The sequence below is a fragment of the Camelina sativa genome, chromosome 19 (genome assembly GCF_030686135.1).
Source record: "Camelina sativa cultivar CO46 ecotype springtype chromosome 19, ASM3068613v1".
Taxonomy (NCBI): Eukaryota; Viridiplantae; Streptophyta; class Magnoliopsida; order Brassicales; family Brassicaceae; genus Camelina; species Camelina sativa.
The window spans coordinates 6307157-6330702 of NC_141898.1; the positions used below are offsets into that span (position 1 = coordinate 6307157).

Sequence of the window (23546 nt, forward strand, 5' to 3'; positions counted from 1 at the left end):
CAAGAACCAACCTCAGCACTCATCAATCCTTGTCCGCCGACCTCTCTTCACCTCTCGACCCCGTTCGACGATGACAATCTCACTCTCGCCAACCTCAATCTCACTCTCGGCGCCGAACTCAATCTCACTCTCGGTGGCGACCTCAATCTCACTCTCTCGCTCGCCGACCTCAAACTCAGAGACCTGAAACTCATTCGCCGACCTCAATCTCAAGCTCGCCGACCTTAATCTCCGCATGCCGGTCTGGCTCAATTTCTTTGATCCATGGTTACGAACTATGTGCGGCAACTCCGTCCTCAACCATTGCAGATCCATTATCAAGCACTATATTCTGTAAAAACGTGCTCAAGGCGCATGACATCTAGATGAGATCCACGCTCAACGCTCCACGAGCTAGGCGCCACGCTCCGCAAAGACGTGCTCAAGACACATAACATTCATACAAGCTTCGCGCTCCAGAACAACACACTCAACGCATACAACATCAGAACGAGCTCCGAACTCAACAAAAACTATCGCTTTAACCATCACCGCACAAAGTTAGATCTTCTTGAAGCAGTCTGGAACGCCTAACGCCGAGCAGGCATATGTTAAGACTCAAAGTACGCCCGCCGATCGCAGAAATACCTCGCTCGCCGGACTAAGGGGGGGACTATTGTTGGATATGGGCTTTGCCCCATATGCCAACTCGGCCCAACAAAGACTCACCAGAGATAGAAGGAAATCGGCCAACCTCGGAGGACAATCTCGGGATTTCACACAGAAAACCCTAGAGTGCCCTAACTCTACATTCGCTTATAAATAGCTCGAGACATCTATTGGAAAAAAGATCCGGACCCCAGAGAATACCCAGAGAGCAATACTTTGCGTGTAAAACCGTTATTGTCTTTTGTATAATTCCTTTCAGCTTCCGAGCTCGTCATTATTAGCTTGTTAGTTCTCCTGTGAACTAACGAGCTCAATCTTGACTCGTGTTAGTGACGACCTCACGTTTTTATCGTTAATAAAAGAACCAGCTTCACTCTTTCCCCGAAAATCTTTATTTACTTAGTGTTGTGCAATCCCCAGTACAAACACACAAGATGTGATTCTGTCTTGTGTAAGAGAAGAGCAGCTGTCTGTGTTATATCAACAATACGAGACATGTTCGTTCATAGAGATTTGGATAACGACTAAGATTAAGCCCTGTGAAGTATCATGGATCAAGTTCTTAAGAGTGGAAAGGACATCTCTCCCTGAATTTCGTGTTGGGAGAAGCTTCTTCATTGATGAGGAGAATAAAGTTGCTGTGGTTTCCGAATCTTCTAGGTATAGATGGAACGAAACATGTCAATATGAAACAGCTTACATCATTGGACAAGATGGATACTCCAATCCTGTGAGAATCGGAGACGGTCATCTTTGGGAAGCTGACAGAAATGGATATTGTGATCCAATTGTGTTCTCTTCCTATATATGTTCCAAGTTTAGTGCCAGCACAAATCAACCAAGTGTTGTTGGGCAAAAGAAAAGAAAGATATTATTATTATTAATCATGCATTTATTTATTTGTTTCTTCTTGCATCAATCTAATAATATAGAAGTCATCCGATTTTGCATGTTTTTAGCCTAGAAGTTGAAAGATTGTTTTCCATCTGTTCCAGAGACTACAAAAAAAAAACCCCTTGGCGAAGCATACGGGCTTTCTCGCCATTTAATTAGATCAGTAGTAAGCCAGTTTGGGCCATTTTTACGGCCCACTAAGTTGTTCCAATAAATTGGGGATAATTACCTTTTTGATTACAAATTTTTTAATTCGAAATTTGGTGTTAGTTTCTTTTTCTAAATTTGAGAGAAATGACGACGAGGACGATGTCAAATCTCTCGGAGGTTTTGGTAGACGAGATCATCTCTAGGGTTCCGATTACATCACTCAGATCATTCCGATCAACTTGTAAAAAATGGGAAGCGTTATCGAAAACTCATATTCTAGGGTTCACCTTAGTCAATTACACGATCTGTTCGACGAAACTCGATTTCCATGGAATCATCAACAACGACGATTTTATCGATACATCAAAATCAGTAAACCAAGTAAACAAAATTTGATGAAATCGAGATAGCTCAAGTCCTTCACTATGACGGCTTGTTACGTTGCTTTGCGTCTTCAAAGATAACCTTAAAAACAGTAGGCTCATGGTGTGTAACCTCTATTTGGGTGAAACGAGGTTGATCAAACCTAGACACATGTTTAACCTAGATTCGATAGATCAGGCGTTTATGCTTTCGGTTACGATGATGATGGTAACCACAAGATTTTGAGAAGCAAATCTGTTAGTGATGGTTACGAGTGTTACAGTTTCAGGAGTGCTCGATGGAAGGTTCTTGAGGGTATAAATTTAGATTTTTATGTTTATGAAATCTACATATCCCAAAGATCATCTAGATATGATCTAATTCAACCATGAACATTTTCTTAGAGAAGAAAAAACACTAACCTTGATCCATTGCTTTCTCTATGCTTGATGATGAATCCAAGTCTTCAGTAATTGATTTTCTCTTCCCTTACTCCTTATTACTTTCACGTGATCTTTGATGAAAAAGATCACTAATCTCTCTCTGGTGTGTGTTTGGTTTGGTAGTGTTTCTCACGTTATGAGAACACAACCGTTGCAGTAAAAAATTTAACAGCCACACATATATATACATGTATATAGAGTCACTTTTCAAAGAGTTGTGCTGGTTCATATTGTACTGGTTCATAATAGCACCATTTAATAGACTTAACATATACATGTATATATATTACTTATGTAATATAATTAAGAGAAGGGAAGAAGGTTATCAATACACCCAAATTCTAATACATTAATCGAAACCGATTCATCACGGTGTCGTCTTTAATATTAGAATCTACAATGTTAAATATAAATGTGAATTTTATTATTAAACCGAAAGACACATATGCCACATAGAATATAATATATTCTTACATTCTCCCACTTGGCCTTTGTGTCAACTTAATGGTTTATTAACTTTAATGCGCACTTTAATATCAAGTTCTCTTAACCTTTAATGACTTAAATAAAATCAAACTGACTGAATCATGGCGGTCACACATCATTGAACGACATGCTCCCTTCCATGTATCACAAATCAATTCCAATTTTATATTATTTTTTTATATTGAGAAAAACCTTAATTCTCAAAATACTTATGTTATCTATAACCATAAATGTGTACACATACTTTAATGATAACATGTCTAATAAAACCAAAAACATAACTTTAAGTGAATTCATAGTGTCTCATACATAATAAGCATCCTATAATAAAAACAGCAAGGTCTTATCTATAACACCCATACGCTCTACATGGCCAATGAACACAATGGGTGGTAATCCCTTAGTTAGCGGATCTGCAACCATCATATCCGTCTTTATATGCTCAAAAGACACTCTACGTTTCCGCACTTCTTCTTTGACAGACAAGTACTTTATCTCCATGTGTTTAGCACCTTTCGAGTACTTGTCATTCTTTGAAAAGAAGACAGCTGCGGAATTATCACAGTAAATTCTCAGCGGCTTCTCTATGTTGTCGACAATCCGAAGCCCTGAGATAAAGTTCCGCAGCCACAATGAATGAACTGTGGCCTCAAAGCATGCCACAAATTCGGCTTCCATAGTGGAAGAAGCAATGACAGACTGCTTTCCACTTTTCCAAGATATTGCTCCTCCAGCTAACAAGAACAAATATCCAAACATCGATTTCCTACTATCAACGCATCCAGCATAGTCTGAATCTGAATATCCAATGACCTCGAGGTCATCAGATCTCCTGTATGTAAGCATGAACTCTTTGGTGCCTTGCAAGTACCTGAGAACCTTCTTTGCAGCCTTCCAGTGGTCCATTTCGGGATTACTTTGATATCGACCCAACATACCAACAGCAAAACTGATATCTGGTCGAGTACATGTCTGAACATAGTTCAAACTCCCAACCACTGATGCATAAGGAATTCTTTCCATTTCTTACGTTCTAATTCATTTCTTGGACATTGCATTTTATTGAACTTGACCCCTTTCTGAATTGGAATTTTACCAGCAGAGCATTCACTCATTCTATATCTCTCTAAGACCTAATTGATATATCCTTTCTAAGACAAACTTAGCAATCCTTGTGATCTATCTCGAATTATTTATATTCCGATCACATAAGATGCCTCACCCATATCCTTCATTTCAAAATTCTTAGATAAATATTTCTTTATATCATGTAGCATACCCATATCATTCGCAGCAAGCAAAATATCATCAACATTTAAGACTAAAACTACAAATTTGCTCCCACTGATCTTTATATAGATGCATCGGTCAACGATAACCTCTACAAACCCATATGACGTAATGGTATCATTAAACTTCAAATACCATTGTCTGGAAGCTTGTTTAAGCCCATATATGACTTTTTCATCTTACGCACCAGATGTTCATTTCCTGTGGCCACAAACCCTTCAGGCTGATCCATATATACTTCTTCCTCAAGCTCTCCATTCAAAAAGGCGGTTTTCACATCCATTTGGTGAAGCTCCAGATCATAATGAGCCACCAAAGCCAAAACAATTCTAAGAGAATCCTTCTTTGAAACTGGAGAGAAGGTCTCTTTATAGTCAATGCCATCTTTTTGGGTGAAACCTTTGGCAACAAGGCGAGCCTTGTATCTTTCAATGTTACCTTTCGAGTCGCGTTTAGTCTTAAAGACCCATTTAGAACCAACGGTTTTGAAACCGTTTGGCAACTCTACAAAGTCCCAAACATTATTATCACCCATAGATTTTATTTCTTCTTTCGCGGCAATAGACCATTTTTCAGAATTGTCACTTTCCATGGCTTTTCGGAATGTGTTTGGGTCTTCGTCAATGCTTCAGTCACATTCACTTTCAACAGCATAAACCACATAGTCATTTGAAATGGCAGATCTACGGTTCCTTCCAGCTCGCCTTAATGGTTCTTGTGGTACACCATTTTCTTCATGAATAGCGACAGGTTCATTAATTGTCTCTTCATCTATTGGGATTGGTACATCATCATGTTGTTCTATTGCCTCATTTGACTGTACTGAAACAATAGGAACAACAACCTTACGTGTGACAACAGGTGAAGAAACTTCAACCTGAACTTCTTGAATGTCCACCTTTCTTGGTTCACCTCTCCCACTAGTTTGACCATTTTCAATGAACCTAGCATTTCCCGTTTCAACTATTCTCGTACTATGCTTAGGACAGTAAAATACATACCCTTTTGATTTTTCTGGATAGCCAATAAAGAAGCCATTGACAGTCCTCGAATCAAGTTTCTTTTCATGTGGATTATATGGCTTTACTTCTGCTGGACATCCCCAAACACGTAAATGTCTTAAGCTAGGTTTCCTTCCTGTCCATAGTTCAAAAGGAGTCTTAGGAACTGCCTTACTAGGAACCCGGTGTAAGACATACGTTACAGTCTTTAATGCATATGTCCACAACGAAAGGGGTAAAGAACTATTACTTATCATGCTCCATGCTCCTAACCATTTCCATTAAAGTACGATTCCGCCTCTCAGCAACACCATTCTGTTGAGGAGTACCAAGCATTGTATACTGTGCACAAATGCCTCTACTCTCAAGTAGCTTTGCAAATGGACCATGACATTGTCCATTTTCTGTGAATTTTCCATAAAATTCACCACCTCTATCAGACCTCACTACTTTCACTTTTCTATCTAATTGCCTTTCCACCTCATTAATGAATATCTCTAGGATATTCACGGACTGAGATTTTTCATGCAACAGATAAGTATAACCATAACGTGAGTAATCATCAATAAAGGTGATGAAGTATTTCTCACCGCTCCAAGATGGAGCATCAAACGGACCACATATATCAGTGTGAATTAACTTAAGTACTTCTTGTGGCTGGTTTCTTTGTAATGTGTTTAGTCTGCTTTCCTTTCATGCAGTCTACAAACACATCTTGATCACTAAAATCCAAGTGAGGAAGAATTTCATTCTTTACCAACCTCATAATTCTTTCCTTGGAAATGTGACCTAGTCTTTGATGCCACAAGAAAGCTGAACTTTCATTAGATGCACTACGCTTAATGCCTTGACTTTCAATATTAAACAAAGATTCAGAAAACTTTATATCAAGATTGAAACGATAAAGTGAATCAAACAAAGTACCACTTCCATTAAGGTAATCATTTCGGTACAATGAGAAAACACCATGTCCAATCTTAAAAACAAAACCTAAATTATCCAACCTACTAACAGAAACAAGATTTCTAGCACACTCAGGTACATAGAGACACCCTTCAAGATCTACGTGATATCCAGTGTCCAAGATCAACTTATAAGTCCCAATGCCTTCAATTCGTGCCTTCATTCTGTTTCCCATGAACAAGAATTGTTCAGGTCCTCTTATGGGTTGAATCGAACTGAATCCCTGTTTAATATGAGACACATGAGTAGTAGCACCAGTATCTAACCACCAAGTATTTTTAGGCACTTCAACAAGGTTCAATTCAGAGCAAACATAAATATGTTGCGTACCTTTCTTTTCGAACCATGTCTTTCTTTTCGGACAGTCTTTCTTGAAGTGTCCTATTTTATTGCAAAAGAAACACTTCCTTTCCTTCTGAATTTGACTTTCAGGGCCTTTCATGAAAGTTTTATCCTTCATCTTGTCCTTCCTACTTGGTTTTCCTTTATTGTTGCTGCTAGCATTTCCATACCCCACAAGATTGACAACATGATCCTTCATTTTCTTAATTCTCCCTTCCTCTTGAACCAACATAGCCTTTAACTCCTTAAAGTCCCATTTATCTTTAATGGTGTTGTAATTCACTTGGAACTGGCTAAACTCAAAAGGTAGAGAGTTCATAATGAATTGGACCAAGAAATTCTCATGAACTTCCATTCCCAAGGTTGACAACCTTGCTGCCAAGTTAGACATGTGGTCACATGATCATGAATTGGCTGAGACCAGTCAAATTTTTCGTAGTAAGCTCATTCATAAGACTTCCTACAATCGACTTGTCAGCCAAATCAGATTGTGAACACTCCTTAATTTTCTCTATGAATTCCCTTGCTTTCTCTGTCTTAGGCATAGATGGCTTAACACTTTCTGCCATTGTCATTCTCATGAGGTTCAGACTCAGCCTGTTAGATCGCTCCCAAATCTCATAACGAGATTTTTCAGTTTCAGAGCTATCTCCTGTAATGGCTACAGGTTCCTCATCCGTTAGTATTGCAGAGTCCAAAGCCATAATACCCAATGCAAAACGGATATGGTCAGACCATTCACCGTAATTCAGCCCATTGAACTTTACGACAAAGTTAGCAGATGCATACAAGTTTGAAGAAGCTGCAAACATGTAAACATGCTTATCTATTAGTGTTTTGACACTTTTACACAAACTCTTAAGGCCTAACTTTAAATTTAATGCATGAATTTAAATAACCTTTGGGCAATATTTAAACACAAACACTTTTAATGATGCTAAAATTATAATTTTATAATTAATCAAATCACATATTAATCAAATAAACATATTACCTTTGAATATACATATTATTGACTATATTGAAAATGATTAATTCTTTTCATATTATTAACTATATTCAATGATCCACCTTTGGATGATCTTCAAAAATATATATAATAAAATAATTGATCAATCAAAACTTTTATGTCATTTTTTAGCATCTTTTTAATCATGATCAATTAATAAATCTTTAAAATTTTACTTTCTATATGCAATATAACAAGGCCACTTTGATAACTAACAAGTTATATACAAATAAACATTAAAATATTTAATTATTTAATTGGTATAAATTATTTTTCTACTGTGTTAATATTACATAACACAATTACCCTAAACTTATAAAATTGCAGCGGAAGCAATTTTTCACTACACGAATTCATATGTAGTAATTTTCCACTACACAAAACCCAGAATCATGGATACGCTCATACGCATCTCAGTGAACGTGAATTTAAATACATTCAAAAGTGCCATGAACTTATACATGGAATGGAGTACGTGTATGCATAAAACCAGTTATCTAATGATAGGTAACTTTTCAACCATTCACTATTTAAACAGAATCTAACAAAACCATTTATGTCAATCACTGAACATATTTACGTGCATGAAAACACCACTACTCATCATTCCTATAATTCCATCTTCGACAATGCATATTTTATTATTATCAATTGTGATATATTTTTTTTTCACACATTAAATATGCATTAACCGTCAATTGTAATGATAAGCACCGGTTCATGAATGTATCGTTATTAATTCTAATCGTCACGAATGACCCAGAATAAACAAATACGTAAACACTCGATCAAACGAATTAAGTATGTTTTGCTAATGCTGAATTAAACAAATCTAGTTTGCTCTCATACCAAATATAAATTTAGATTTCTATGTTTATGAAATCTACATATCCCAAAAGATCATCTAGATTTGATCTAATTCAACCATGAACATTTTCTTAGAGAAGAAGAAACACTAATTTGATCCATTGCTTTCTCTATGCTTGATGATGAATCCAAGTCTTCAGTAATTGATTTTCTCTTTCCTTACTCTTTATTACTTTCACGTAATCTCTGATGAAGAAGACCACTAATCTCTCTCTCCGGTGTGTGTTTGGTTTGGTAGTGTTTCTCACGTTGTGAGAACAAAATTGTTGCAGTAAAAAATTCAACAGCCACACATATATATATTTATATAGAGTCATCTTTCAAAGAGTTGTGATGATTCATATTGTACTGGTTCATAATAGCACCTTTTAATAGACTTAACATATAGATGTATATATATTACTTATATAATATAATTAAGATAAGGGAAGAAGGTTATCAATACACTCAAATTCTAATACATTAATCGAAACTGATTCATCACGGTGTTGTCTTTAATATTAGAATCTACAATGTTAAATATAAACTTGAACTTTATTATTAAACCGAAAGACACATAGACCACATAGAATATAAAATATTCTTACAGAGGGTACTCCAGACGGAGGAGACACAGCGCTAGGTCAAAAACGAAGCTTGTCTTTGAAGGGAAACGCTTACTTTTTTGCTACGAAGCGTATTACAGAGAGAGTTGAAGTAGGAGAAGGTGTGGAACCGATGGAGTCGGAAGAGAGTAGAGATTATTTACTCTGTTTTGATTTTACAACAAAGAGATTTGGTGAGCCTTTGAAACTGCCGTTTAACTCTGAAGGTGATGGTGAAGACAATGTGGCTTTGACTTGCGTTAGAGATGAGAAGCTCGCTGTGTTATATCGGAGCTACAAGTCGATTGATATTTGGATTTCTACTAAGATCCAGCCCAATGTAGTGTTGTGGAGTAAGTTTGTGGGAATGGATTTGGTGATGCTTACGGATGGCTTTAGAGCTGGGTGCTTCTTCATTGACGAGGGGAAGCAAGTCGCTGTAGTTTTTGATCGAAGGCTCAACTACTCAAAAGCTTGTATCATTGGAAAGGATGGATACTTTAAAGACTCTGTGAATGTTGGAGTTGCTCTGCCTCGATACTTCACTTCTTATGTTCCAAGCTTAGTCTCACTGAAACACAACAAGCCGAGCAAAAGGAAACAAAGAGATAATTAGATAGTCTCATTTGCAATATGAGTTTCATGTAGCATCTATATCTCCTTTTGTTATCAGTCATATGTACTTTCATCTCTTTTTGAACACGATTTGTAAAGAATATTTCTTTTGCAACAGCCTTTTGCAATCTATCTTCTTTCTAATTTCTGCATCATTACATACTTGTTCTTGTGAGTATTCAATAAGCTGGTGAAAGGTTGTGATTATTCAGATAGATAAACCAAAACAAACATAAAGAAGCTAGCTAACTAGCTACTTCCACAATGAACAAAAGGAAACTGCCTCTCCTTTCCATGTTAACCCAGCAAAGGTGTCTCCATCTTCCATTCTTATTTCCCAATTTTTGTCATATTTTCTCAGTAAAGATTTGGCTCCATCAATTGCATCTTCACCAAATGCTTCTGCGGCAAAACCAGCTTCTCTCATCCTCTCATACCATTTATCTTTTCCTTCATCCATCTCTTCAATTAGCTTCCTCTCTTCGCTATTCTCTTCTTTGAATCCTGAGCTTGTTGAATCCAGAAACTTCCACAGATACTCAAGTTTCCTGGAGAACGCTGCTGCAAAGTCCCCACTGGTATTGTCTTCTCCATTGTTCTCACAAAGAATTACTCCTTTTGGCCTTAATCTTCTCAGTGCCCTCAGAGCTTCGCTTCTCTCTTCAGGGAGGCTATACTTCAGGTGATGCAGCCTAAACTGAGCACAGATGATCAAGGTCTCGTGAGGTGAAGTATCAGTGAGTTGGAACTTGTCAATTACACTAATCTGGAGGTTGATCTTAAGAGACCGAGCAAAGCCAAGGAGTTGAGAATCATAACTGTAAGCTGACGGGATAAACCACTAACAAAGTGGTATTTTAAATCTTTAAACATCTGATAATGGATAGCGAGATTAGAGTGTAGTCACTGTACTAATAATAATCCCACTTGGTTAACTGAATACTAGAAACTAATGACCGGATTAAACGTAAAAGGGTATTTGCGTAAATAGTAACTAATGTTCATTATCGGTTTAGCTTTGGTCGGCCGAACTTAAAACAGACGAATAAGAACAGAGCAAGAGGGAGAGAGAGAGACACTCACTCTCTGGTTTCTTCTAAATTCTAATTAACGCAAAAAAAAAAAAAAAAAAAAAAATCAAATACAGATACAGATATATTATTATTATTATAATTTCTTCCTTAAAGCAAAGCGTCCAAGTCTTCTTCTTCTTCTTCTTCTCCTTCCTCGCACACCCTCCCTTCCCCTCTTTGTCTCCTCCATTAGCCCCCTTCTTCAACTTTTCATATTCAATAACTCGTATAAAATTGTACATACCTTTCTTCTCTTCTTCCCCCAAATCTAAATTAATTTTTTCTTCCTAGAGGTCCGTCGTATACATCTGGGTTTCGTGTTAGAACTCGTGGGTATTGAGTGAATCTGTTTGTTTGTTTCAATATAAAAGAGGTGACTTTTTTTTTTTTTTTTCCCCGGGAAAATTTGAGGAGCTAATTCTTGGGTATTATTCGTTTATTCTTTTGATTTCTTAGAAAAAAAAAAAAAAACTGAAACTTAGGATTGTAAAGCAGAAGCAACGAGCTCCAATGGTGGTGGCGACGACAATAGCACTATACGCTAGCCCACCAAGCAGCGTTTGTTCCACGCCACATCAGATCTCATCATGTGATCTCGATCTGACTTCCAGGAGTTCGTCTTCATCATCATCTCCTTCTTCCATAGCCTCCTCCTCCTCCTCTCCTCAGAAGCCAATCGTCGTTGGAGGCCTCTCTTCTCTTTTCTCCAGCGCATCAGTCAAGTCTTCAGCTTCCTCTTGCTCTTACTCGACCGGAGTTGATGAGTTCTCTTCACTACGTGATGATTTGAAAGATCTGAGCTTGAGCAGCTCCTTTTGTTATTCCCCTGCGAAATTTGTGAATTCTTCTTGTCTTAGACGAGATCACCACCAGAGCCCTATCTCTGTTTTTCATGGTCCTGTCTCGTCTAGTTGTAGCCCTCCGATGAGAACGTCTCGTGATCGGAATCTCGATGGCTCGTTTCGTGTTGGAGCTAGTAGTCGATTGTTTAACGGATTCGTGAAGAAAGCTCTTGGATCGTGTGTTGATTACGAATTGGGATCTTCGGATTCTGTTCTCGTTGATGAGCTTACGTTTCCCATGGAGGATGGTTTTGGGGTTGACACGAGAAAGCCATATGCTAGGGATTTGCTAAGACGTGCTCAATTGAGACACGAGATCTTCAAAGATGAATCTGTCATCAAAGCGTTTTATGAAGCAGAGAAAGCTCATAGAGGACAGGTAGAAAAAGAAAAAAACACACACAGTCTCATTTTTATGAAAGTTTCAGTTTTTGTATGCTTTTTTTTTGGTGACTGAAACTTTTTGTTTGGTGTGTGTGTGTGTAATCAGATGAGAGCTAGTGGTGATCCTTACCTTCAACATTGCGTTGAGACTGCTATGTTGTTGGCTAATATCGGAGCTAACTCTACTGTTGTTGTTGCTGGCCTTCTCCATGATACTATGGATGATTCGTTCATGAGCTATGATTATATTCTTAGAAACTTTGGAGCAGGAGTTGCTGATCTGGTCGAAGGGGTAAGGAACATGGACATTTATTGATTGAGATTCTTGGTTTTGAAATCCGTGTGTGTTAGCTCATTGAGTTCAATGTCTTGTGTTTTGTATAGGTTTCAAAGCTCAGCCAATTGAGCAAACTGGCTAGAGAGAACAATACAGCGTGTAAAACCGTTGAAGCAGATCGATTGCACACAATGTTTCTTGCAATGGCAGATGCAAGAGCTGTTCTTATAAAACTGGCTGATCGATTACACAACATGAAGACGCTTTACGCTTTGTCCCCAGTGAAGCAGCAGAGGTTTGCTAAAGAGACGCTGGAAATATTCGCACCTTTGGCTAATCGTTTGGGAATCTCTACATGGAAAGTTCAGCTTGAGAATCTGTGTTTCAAGCATCTTCACCCAGACCAGCATAATGAGATGTCGACCATGCTCGAGGATTCATTCGATGAAGCCATGATTACTTCTGCGATAGAAAAATTGGAGCAAGCTCTTAAGAAAGAAGGCATTTCTTATCATGTTCTGTGTGGCCGTCACAAGAGCTTGTATAGTATCTACAGCAAGATGTTAAAGTAAGTTCTCTTTCCTCTCTTTTTACAGAACAAACAGTGTGAGTGTTACTAGAAGACTAACGTTGATGTTGCCCTTTCGATTGTCCCAGGAAAAAGCTAACAGTGGATCAAATCCATGACATTCATGGGCTACGTTTGATTGTTGACAACGAAGGAGATTGTTACAAGGCCTTAGGACTAGTACATAGTGTATGGTCTGAAGTTCCTGGAAAGCTGAAGGATTACATAACTGATCCCAAGTTCAACGGGTAAGTTCATATCTTGTCGTTTAAGTTGTGGTTGGTTGTGGCTTGTTAAAATGTAATCAATCCCACTTTGGTAAATTGGATTTTATTAGGTATCAATCTTTGCATACGGTAGTGATGGACAATGGAACAGTCCCACTTGAAGTCCAAATACGTACACAAGAGATGCATTTGCAAGCAGAATTCGGGTTTGCAGCTCACTGGAGGTACAAGGAAGGTGACTGCAAATACTCTTCGTTTGTGCTTCAGATGGTTGAATGGGCTAGGTGGGTCGTAACCTGGCATTGCGAAGCAATGAGCAAAGACAGATCTTCCATCAGTTCTTCTGATACCATCAAACCCCCTTGCAAGTTTCCATCTCACTCCGAGGATTGCCCGGCTTCTTACAAGCCTAACAGTAGCCAGGACGGACCAGTCTATGTCATCGTAATCGAAAATGACAAGGTTTGTTATAAACTTTTAGTAACCTTGTCTAGTACAAAAAGAGTTTTACACTTTGATTGTTATACTGAACAAATCAGAAACTGCAGATGTCTGTGCAAGAATTTCCAGCGAGTTCTACAGTCTCGGATCTACTTAGCCGGGCGGGGCCTGGGAGCTCGAGGTGGTCCATGTACGGGATACCAGCAAAGGAAGAACTAAGACCAAGGCTAAACCAAAGACCTGTAAGTGACCTCAAGTGGAAGCTGAAGATGGGTGATGTGGTTGAGCTGACTCCACCAATTCCTGATGAGTCTCTGACTGAATACAGAGAAGAGATTCAACGGATGTATGATCGTGGACTCGCGTTTTCCCGCCCTGGAACCATGGTCGGATGGGGAAGCTGATGAATGAGTCTTCAAATTGTTTTAACTAAGTCCGTATGTATTTGTATATATATATATATAGTAACGATTAATTTCTTGTACATAACAATAGTCCCGTTGGTTCAATTTAAGCTGTAAAAGAAAGCTAATAAGTATAAAAGCCCATCACAACTTTAGGCCCACTTAATCTGTCAGCCTATTAACGAAATCTTATAATCTCTTTCACCAGAACAGCTTCTCTACAGATCCCCTACTACGCCGTTCAATGACGACGTCGATGTTGGATCTTACTGAGGATTTGGTAGCGGAGATACTCACTAAGGTTCTTATGACATCTCTCAGATCAGTGCGATCTACATGTCCAAAATGGAACGCTCTCTCCAAAAATCGGATCTTTGGTAAAGCAGCAGCAACGAATCAGTTTCTAGGGTTTATGATGATGGATTCTAGGGTTTGCTCTCTGAGGTTTGATCTCCAAGGAATCCGAAACGACGACGGTGATTACTTGGTTGAGCCATCTATAAAGCAAGTAAGTGTACTTGACCAGATCGAGGTATCTAAAGCCTTTCATTGTGATGTTTTACTGTTATGCGTCCCCAAAGGACGCAACTCGAGCCTCTTGGTATGGAATCCATATTTAGGGCAAACCAGGTTGATCCAACCTAGTAACAACTTTGACAGGTTTGCTCTTGGGTATGACAACAACCGTAACCACAAAATCTTGAGGGTTTTTGATTTTTTATCGATCCAGCGAGCGTGTTTTTGGGTACGAAATCTATGATTTTAGCTCTCATTCGTGGAGGGTTCTTGATGATGTCACTCCCAACGGGGTCATACGATCTCATCAACGAGGCCAGTCTCTGAAAGGGAATGCTTACTTTTATGCTGAAGAGAAGGTAATATTGGAAGGAGGTGTAACAGAGACTCATGACTTTTTGCTCTGTTTTGATTTTACATCAGAGAGGTTTGGACCACGTCTGTCTCTGCCGTTTGTCGCTTCTGATGAAGACACTCTGGCTCTATCTTGTGTCAGAGATGAGCAGCTTGCTGTGTTACATCAACGCTGGGAGACATGTGAGGTACTGGAGATTTGGGTTACGAACAAGATTGGTCACGGTGAAGTGTTGTGGAGCAAGTTCTTGGAAGTGGATATGCATCTGCTCACTAGTTTTCCAGTTGACCCTTGTGCTGGGAGCTTTCTCATTAATGAGGAAGAGAGAGTCGTTGTGGTTTTCGATCTTGACGGACATGTTTTGACTGGGACCTGTAGCCACCAGACAGCGCATATTATTTGACAAGATGGATACTTCAAATATGTGAATATTGGAGATGTTCCGAATCAAGGATATACTGTGATCCCACTTGTGTGCTCCTCTTATGTTTCAAGTTTAGTCAAGATAGATTTTGAGTAGTTCCCATTTGTGCTCATTAATGCAATTTGTCTACTTGGATAATAATATTTATAACCATCTTATTAAATACTATTAAAAGAGAAGGACAAAATTGAAAATTGCACAAAATTTCCAAGAATACCACTCAATTTGGCATAAAGGAGGAGAGACATTATTGAAATCGTCGGGGGTAATTTTGTCCAGGAAAACCAATTAATAAAGCAAGATCCGCGCGTCTACAAAACCCATCCGAATAAGTAATCCGATCCTCATCATCTCCTTATATGCTAATCTGCATCAAAATTAAATAAGTTAGTGTGTATTTAAAACCCAAAACAATTGTTAGAAGCCCAAGCACATATCACATTCAATCTATTTTTAAAACGATTAAAACCCAAACAAATACAGAAATATACTTTCGTTTTTGTTAGTTACGATATTTGAATATATTCCATACGTTATTGAACATTCCTAAAATCAAAACTATAAATATACGGAATCACTAATTTTTTGCAATTATATCTATTTAATTTTATTAATATACAAAATATTCGCAGTCAGAAATTAATGTTAATCAATATATTCCAAAACTGTTTAACGTTTTCTAAGCAGCCCTAACATTCGTACTTCTCTATAAATAGAGTTCAACCATTTTTTGTCTAACTCATCAAACACACAACTCTCTAAAATTACCACAAACCTAGACATGGCTCATGGCTTAATCACAAGGTATATCCATGAGATAATCTTTATTCTTAATTCATATTTAAATCTTTTATGTTTGAGAGTCTGTGTATGTAATCACATATTATATCTTAATCTTCCTAACTACTATACCATTATAATCCACAAATGTTTTTTCTTTTCTCATAATTTTTTTTTTTGTAGACATTGCGGGACAAATCATAAAGAACTTACCTGATGACATTTTCTTAGATGAAGATTCATCTTTTTAAGTGAATTGACGCTTCTCCTTGGAAGCACCCTAATAATTTAATAAACAGTAACAAATAGATAATAGTTTGGAAAATCAATCAGCCAAAATGCTAAAAAGAAAGAAAAAAAGTATTTCTTTGCTTACATACGTGAGAATTCATGATCCATATAGAACTTGCTCGTATAAAATCATCAACTCTATTCTATCAAGATCACTCACAAGTCCGAAAAACATATATAACTCCAGAGTCCAGGCTCATATTCTCATTTCACACGTCAATGAAAGAAAATAAAAAGAAAATAGAGATCGAAGCTCACAAGTCACAAGTAGACAAAAGATAATAACTTAACTCTTTACTTTGCTTTCTTTCGACTGCCTCAAAATGGGTGTCGCGGGTCTAAAATAAATAAAACAAAATGATGGGTTTGCCATTTGTGTTCTTATTAATTAAAAAGATTACCAAAATAAATTTATATCTTGGTAACGAGATAATGTTTATACCGGATATATTCAGCTAGCGTAACGGAAAGAAGGATTTATTTGATGAGCGAAAGGAATAAAAACTAAGTTTGTGGAGCCAGAGAGAGTGCATTTGTGATGATGCTAGACAAAGTGAGCCGATATTAAGGAACTTCATCTTTCTCCTTTTTGCCTCCCACTCATATTTATGCATATCTAACAATAAGCCGAACTTCACGAGATTTTTTTTAGACCTTAAACCCGTTAGCCGTTCAACTTTCCACATATCATGGTGGCGCACCCGTTCCAGATTTACATTACGGAAGTGTATATGGACATTAAAGTCCATATCATACCAACACAAATGTCCTAAGTCCTCCCACTTGCAATAATTTGGTTCTTTATCTTTTTATTGATGTATTCAAAGGAACCCCTGCGTTGTGGCTCACAAATCACATGTCCGACTCATAAGTTGACTCATGCATGACTCTTGCCTATCTCCAAATTTTAGTTCTTCACTACTATCCAAACTCCTAGCACACGTAACAATAAAGACCTTCAAATCAAATATTGGTTCAAGAAAGAAAAAAAGCTAGCTAAAACCAAAAAGGAACAAGTGATGGACTATGTGTTTATATCTATTTTTTGACAATCATCTACTAAATACCATACCTTATCCTACCCTCCTTTGCCTAATACTTTGCCTTTCACATCATCCTTGTCTTTCTCCACCACTGGAGCCGGCGCTGCCATCTCCGTCTCGGCGGCCAAGGCTGTTTCTCTAAACTTTTTGTAGATATCACTCTTGTAAAATGTTTTGGTCCGGATCACCAAAACCGTCGACACCAATACACCGAACAAAGTTACATACAAAGTTACATACGAAGAAAAGTTACATACAAAAATCAATTAGTTCATGATGATGGATAATAGGTTTTGTTCCTTGAAATTCATTCTAGGGAAGTATTTGCAATGACAACGAAGGAGGAGACTTGGTTGATCCGTCTGTAGTAAACCAAATAAGTATACTTGACCGAATCGAGTACACTAATCTGGAGGTTGATCTTGAGAGACCGAGCAAAGCCAAAGAGTTGAGAATCATAACTGGAAGCGGGTCGACCAACAGAGAAAGGTATGTCTGCGGTAAGATCAGATACAACACTTATTCGAACATGGATCGAGGAGGTCCTTCTGATCTGCAGCTCAGAGCCTCCAACAAAGTGGGCCATTGCATACCGTGAGAGACACCAATATCAAGAATATGCAGATCCTTTTTAGCTATGGGATCTTGTGCTAGAATTTGCAGGATTGCTGAGTTTGCCATGTTATTAGGCAAAGCAAACCAAGGGCTTACCTCATAGAACTTAAGCAAAGTCTTCTGAAACATCTTCACTTCTGCTGAAGCAAACGTAACGTCAGGCCAAAAAGATGATGACACTGAGGATGATGAAAGATGATGTTGCAGAGCGCGAAGACCAATATCTGCAAGCCGACGATTTGCATCGCCAGAAGAAGAAGCAAGTTCAGAGAGAACACACAGGTAGTGTTGAACCCTTGATGAGTTCCTTGACGTAATTGCCAAGGCACAAGGGTTAAGTAATTGCTCTGCCCATCTCTCTTCCTTGTTACCATCTTTGCAGCTCTTCTCACTAGACTTGTTTGATTTTTTCTTGCTCCTTGTTGATCTTTTGACGTGTTGGGCCTCGATAAGCTTGTCACTGCTCCTTTTCCTGGATTGATCGTTTGGTTGCTGAAGTTCAGGCAGAGGATCCAAATTAATGAATGGAGCTTCTGTTACAACTTCCAGGTCTGTTGCTTCATAACCCACATATGCACTAAGATCTTGACTATAGCTTTGAATGAAACCATGTTGCGGGTCTTGAGTCTGATCCCATTCCCACGTTTGAGATCCATCAAACTCGTGGAGCAAATAAGAATCATCGAATCCTGGTAATGGGGATAATTAAGGACACAGAATCCTCGAGCCAGCTTAGGACATGATCTAGAGTCTGGTTCGGTGGCTCTGTTTCTTCTAACGACATTGAATAGATGATGAAAAAGGTATAGTTTGTGACTAGGTGATAGGTTAAGGAAAAAGATAAACAATAGTAACAGGAAGAGAAAACATATGGATGGAGAATTTCTAGATGAGATTTGAATATATACTGAAATGGCGTGTGATCTTTATATAGAGGAGTGTGTCGAGGACTATATTAACTGGTAACTACCTTTAGAAAATGGTTGTAAGACTTGTGAAAATATCATTTGAATATTACAATTTGATTGGCATTCCACAAGTCAATTAGTCTCTTCACTTATTGCGATTTGGGACCATTGTTGTAGTTGTAGGTTGTACTATACTGAATATGTTGCATATCAGAGATTATATAATGTTATATTTGGGTAGTACTATATCAAATTTGAGGGATTAAAGTAGCAATTCTGTACTATGATGTTGTCATTAAGTATTATAGAAAAACAAGGCCTAGATTGTGGGGACATAGTATGATGCACGCATAAAATCTTGTGTTATCTTCTATCCGTTGGTCAAACTCAGATCTTTTTTTTTCTATCAAACCACTACTGGTTTGTTTGTGTATGTTTCCGAAGACATAATACATACTAGATTATTGAAATGAATAGGTAAATTATCTTTCATCTGATTGTTGGTTAAAGACTTGAAAGTTTTTTTCACACCCAAATGTTTTTATAACTCTCTTTGAAAAAACTACTCCTGTTTGTGGATATACAAACTCAATATCGCAATCGATCTCCTTTTAATTATATGAATAAAAAAGTTATTATTACAGAAGAAAACTACAGTTATAAGACATTCAAGTAACAACAACATTACATTGTAACTCCATAAGAACCCTTGGAAAAACTAGAATGGTCTTTTATGGAGTTATTCTCTGCTTTATTGATTTGGTAAGGAAGAATTACATGGACAATAATACTTATTTAGAAGGTGGTGGTGCCTTGGAAGCATCTTGCTTAGATCCTCCACTCACAGCAGCGGTAGCAGCCACGGTCATAGCTGTAGCAGCTGCACCAAGCTTTACACCTCCAGCTGCTTTCATTGCAGCCGCAACTTTGGCAAATATGGCCACTCCACCAACTAGGATACCTCTCAAAGCGACTGTGGGTTTCACCGACATCTTTTGTTTAGTCCTGCATATTTTCATATCAAACATTGGTCATAAAGATGTTACAAGACATAGGAAAGAAACTTCCTCTGCTGCTCCCAAATAAAATTTTGCAACCCGACAACCAATTATCACTATAAGCTAAATCATACGAATCAAGAAAGCTCTGCACTAGAGAAAGAAGTAACATCGTATTTACTTCCCAATACATGTCATTGAGAGCTTGGATAGTTTCATACGGTTTTTTAAGAAAGACACCAGAAAAAAACATAACTTTACAAAACCAAATAACTCTCAAAGTTGTGTTGAAGATTTCAGATTACCCCCTACCCAATTGCAACACCAGAGAGATTTGCAGTTTGACTATCCAAACCAATCGAAGATCAAAAGTAATCCATTAATTCGTTACTTAACTCGACCTATAGATCTAGAACATAAAAGCAGAATACAATCCAAGATCCAAGAAGAACGAACGATTGTTACCTGAGCAAAAGCCTTTTTTTTTTTTTTTATATATAAGAGACGATAAAAAAAAGAGTATTTTTTCTTGGCGATTCAAATAAACCGATTTCGTTCTAAAATAAAGATTGAAACTTTCGATTCAGGTTTTGTCGGAAAAAAGAGAAAGGAAAAACTCACCGTCAATGGCCTTCTCCTTTGTATTGGTATCGGCGACAACTTCTCTCTTCCTCTCACAATAGAGAGAGAGAGAGATCACTAACGGCGTCGTTTCACAACCTCGTGTTATTAACACTTTCTCGTTACGGCGTCGTTTTTAAATAAATATATATTAACTTACGACGTCGTATCATGGACTAATGTTCTATAAACGCTTCTTTTGGTGACGGCGACGCGCGTCGTATTCAACACTCAAGTTTATATTACCGTCGCCGGCAGAGAGGCGCCGGGCCAGAACCAGTCGTTACCTTCTCATTTCCATCTCTGTACAGTAAGGAAACAGTATTGTTCAACTCATTTCGATTATTGTATATGGTCTTCGTTAATGGCTGGAAGTTATGATTCATCGGTTCGTTCAAATAATCCCATTGTTGTCCTAATTTGGGTTCCAGTAAGGATTGATTTTGGTTACGTTCTTTGGGATTTTCAGGTGAGTCAATTAAACAAAAAATGCGTTTCGAGCATTGTTAGAAGATGTTTGAATTCGATTTCTGGATCCATTGGCTCTAAAACTATGGTAACACAAGTTTGTTAGTTTCTGTTTTTGTGTGTTTCGACTTTGAAATAACACTAACTAGTGTGTTTGTGATGTGTGTTCTGGCTTTATTGCTAATGGAGAGAGTCTATGGATCTTGTGTGTTTTTAGACTGTTGATGGACAGAAACAAAAGCTGGAAGAATCCGACAAATCTTGTTTGAACAAAGAAGGTGAAATCTTGTTCCTAAGTTTATTTCTTTAATTTTATCATGGAATTTATGGCCTTAGATAGGGAACCACATGGAACATCAACCTTAGTCATTGTTACATTTTTATTTTTTTAAGTTACACAAATAGCGTCACGTTTTGAGTTTATATACTCGTAGTATCGTAAGCTTTTGAGACATTTAGAAATATTACCAAAACGGTGTTGCATTTGTTACCACTATGACCAACTCATATCGTTCTTTGTTTTTTTATTTCTTTCTGGTTTCACACTGTTCTACGATATGAAGATTTTCTCACATAGATCATAAGTCAAAGAAGCCAGATGTAGAGAAGAATTAACAATGGTAGTAGTTTGTCTTTAGTTTCCATGTCTCACACCGTTTCCAGAGTAGGTTGTAAGAAATTAATTGAATCATTGTTTGTTTTGGAGGCTAGGCTGTAAATGGAATCTTAAACCTAAACAGAAACTTCTTGTTATTGCTTTTGAATTTCATGAAACTTCTTGATGATGTCCATGAGCTGAAAAAATTTGGTTGCAGATGAAGAAGAAACTAAAAAGCAGGTTTAGAAACTGGTAACGCTAGCTCATATATAACCATTTTATCTTTTCTTTCTCTTCTATTACATTACATCCATACAGAATGACTTTTATAAAGCTATACATAGCCAATTTTTAGTAAATTCCAGTCGTCCATTCTATTTTTTCACCTTTAGGAAAGACACGACCATATTCACTTCTATCACTTTTCTAAATATAGACACTAAGGCCCCATGACTTGAATTGGTCAAAATCTCTTTCTCTCTCTCTCTCTCTCTTGTCTCATTTTCTCTGTCTTATATCATCTTGTCTCTCCTCCCTCATTTCTCTCCATTCCCCTGCATTTCCTTCCCACCAGGAGAAAACTAAGGAACCTAACTCGCCAAACCTGTCAAACAATTAATATGCCCTCAGGCAAACCTTCTTCTGCCTTCCCTTTACATCCTCCCAAACCAACAACAACACCATTAAAACCTTCCAGCAGCAACACCAACAGCAGCACAAACCAAGCATGCGCCGCCTGCAAATACCAACGCAGGAAATGCGCTCCCGATTGTCTTCTCGCTCCTTATTTCCCTCAAGACCGTCACCGTCAATTCCTCAATGCGCATAAGCTCTTTGGAGTCAGCAACATCACCAAGATCATCAAATCCCTTACCCCTCCTGAGAAAGACGCAGCTATGCATACAATCATGTTTCAGTCTGATGCTCGTGCCAATGACCCTGTTGATGGATGCTATGGTATCATAAGAAAGCTTCAATACCAGATCGAATACACCAGGAACGAATTGGAGATTGTTCTTCAGCAACTGGCTATGTTCCGTGACCGTGCTCATCATCATCAACATCATCATCATCAAGAAACGCAAATCCAGATTCAAGAACCAGAGGATCTCTCGAGTTTTTCGAGTTCTTGTGATCTAAACAACAACAGTTCGATTCCTTACAATTACCCTCTGAACCACCACGTTGTTCAAGAACCAAATCAACAACAACAATATTGCTCTTCAGGTAATAACTTCAGTGGGTTACAAGAAGACATGTGGTGTCTAGAACTTCAAGATTCATCGACGACAGTGAATATGAAGGCAGGCTTCATCGATGAATGTGAGGACATAAAGCCCGTGGAAGAGGTTTCTAGCGAAAGACACGAGTTCGAGCCTCATGAAGCTTTCGTTGAACAACGGAAACTTGACTTGCCTCCTTCCTCACAGTTCATCATCTCTTTATAGCTTTTTATTTTTTATTTTTCCTCTTCATTTACATCTTTTTGTATGATCAGCTTACTTTGTCTTGCTTGAGACGTACGTATGGCTCAACAGCTTCACCTCATTGATCGATTTTGAATAGATTTTTTCATGAATCTTTTGTTTGTATCTCCATTTCTTAAATTCTCTCCTAGGCTTTTTAGTCTGAATAGGCATGGATGGAATCTTCAGGAATTTGATTGAATAAAATATTTCCATTCTTAAGAAAATAAAAATAGCTCGAACGGATGTGAAATAATAAAGAAAAGGCCCATAAAGGGAGACAGGCAGGCCCATTTAATAATAAACACGATTGCACTTTATCCCACATCGCTTAGCTGAAGAGAGAAAGCTGTGTTTAAATAAGGTTAGAGTCGAGTATATGATTGTCCCTTCGGGGACATCCGATAAAATTGGAACGATACAGAGAAGATTAGCATGGCCCCTGCGCAAGGATGACACGCACAAATCGAGAAATGGTCCAAATTTTTTTTTTCCTCTAATTCTCCCGGATCCATCTCTTCTTTTTCTTCCTCTGTTCTTCTGTGTTTTTTTATTCTCGCTTTCTGTAACTTGAATCGAATTTTGGACGCAT

General features: G+C 37.9%; 3 protein-coding genes, 1 non-coding gene and 4 pseudogenes across 10 annotated transcripts; 5 read left to right on the plus strand and 3 right to left on the minus strand.

The window, feature by feature from the left end:
- The first annotated feature begins 1836 nt into the window (after positions 1 to 1836).
- LOC104765179 (F-box protein At1g11810-like) lies at positions 1837 to 11057 on the plus strand (annotated as a pseudogene). The gene is made up of 3 exons (XR_763841.3): positions 1837 to 2370; positions 9067 to 10233; positions 10322 to 11057. The product of XR_763841.3 is annotated as an F-box protein At1g11810-like (transcript).
- On the minus strand, positions 9909 to 10660 carry LOC147920247 (scarecrow-like protein 29 pseudogene; annotated as a pseudogene).
- On the plus strand, positions 10963 to 14032 carry LOC104778842 (putative GTP diphosphokinase RSH2, chloroplastic). Its single transcript, XM_087501468.1, has 6 exons — positions 10963 to 11949; positions 12061 to 12246; positions 12339 to 12799; positions 12889 to 13047; positions 13137 to 13488; positions 13575 to 14032. The coding sequence occupies exons 1-6, from the start codon at positions 11239 to 11241 to the stop codon at positions 13869 to 13871; spliced, it is 2166 nt and encodes a 721-aa protein (XP_087357594.1). The 5' UTR covers positions 10963 to 11238; the 3' UTR covers positions 13872 to 14032.
- Positions 14033 to 14115: 83 nt separating this feature from the next.
- Positions 14116 to 15334, plus strand: LOC104704773 (F-box/kelch-repeat protein At3g13680 pseudogene; annotated as a pseudogene).
- Positions 15335 to 17666: 2332 nt separating this feature from the next.
- Positions 17667 to 18600, minus strand: LOC104767496 (scarecrow-like protein 29 pseudogene; annotated as a pseudogene).
- A 795-nt stretch (positions 18601 to 19395) lies between these two features.
- Positions 19396 to 20530, minus strand: LOC104765180 (uncharacterized). Of its 2 annotated transcripts, none has more exons than XM_087501474.1 (2): positions 20423 to 20530; positions 19396 to 19808 (listed from the first exon to the last, which is right to left on the minus strand). In XM_087501474.1, the coding sequence occupies exon 2, from the start codon at positions 19793 to 19795 to the stop codon at positions 19595 to 19597; it is 201 nt and encodes a 66-aa protein (XP_087357600.1). In that variant the 5' UTR covers positions 19796 to 19808; positions 20423 to 20530; the 3' UTR covers positions 19396 to 19594. The 2 variants fall into 2 exon arrangements, with proteins under 2 accessions (XP_087357600.1, XP_019096624.1); XM_019241079.2 differs by lacking the exon at positions 20423 to 20530 and adding an exon at positions 20267 to 20405.
- Positions 20531 to 20600: 70 nt separating this feature from the next.
- Positions 20601 to 23067, plus strand: LOC104765181 (LOB domain-containing protein 22-like). 5 transcript variants are annotated; one of them, XM_087501471.1, is made up of 5 exons: positions 20604 to 20732; positions 20892 to 20978; positions 21080 to 21168; positions 21706 to 21740; positions 22063 to 23067. In XM_087501471.1, exons 4-5 carry the CDS (start codon positions 21706 to 21708, stop codon positions 22934 to 22936), a joined length of 909 nt encoding a protein of 302 aa, XP_087357597.1. In that variant the 5' UTR covers positions 20604 to 20732; positions 20892 to 20978; positions 21080 to 21168; the 3' UTR covers positions 22937 to 23067. The 5 variants fall into 5 exon arrangements, 4 of the variants coding, with proteins under 4 accessions (XP_087357598.1, XP_087357597.1, XP_087357596.1 ...); XM_087501470.1 differs by having other exon boundaries at positions 21108 to 21168; XM_087501472.1 differs by lacking the exon at positions 21706 to 21740 and having other exon boundaries at positions 20601 to 20732; positions 21108 to 21168.
- A 272-nt stretch (positions 23068 to 23339) lies between these two features.
- On the plus strand, positions 23340 to 23442 carry LOC147920248 (U6 spliceosomal RNA). The gene has a single exon (XR_015591991.1). It is a non-coding gene; the product is annotated as a U6 spliceosomal RNA (small nuclear RNA).
- The last annotated feature ends 104 nt before the right edge of the window (positions 23443 to 23546 follow it).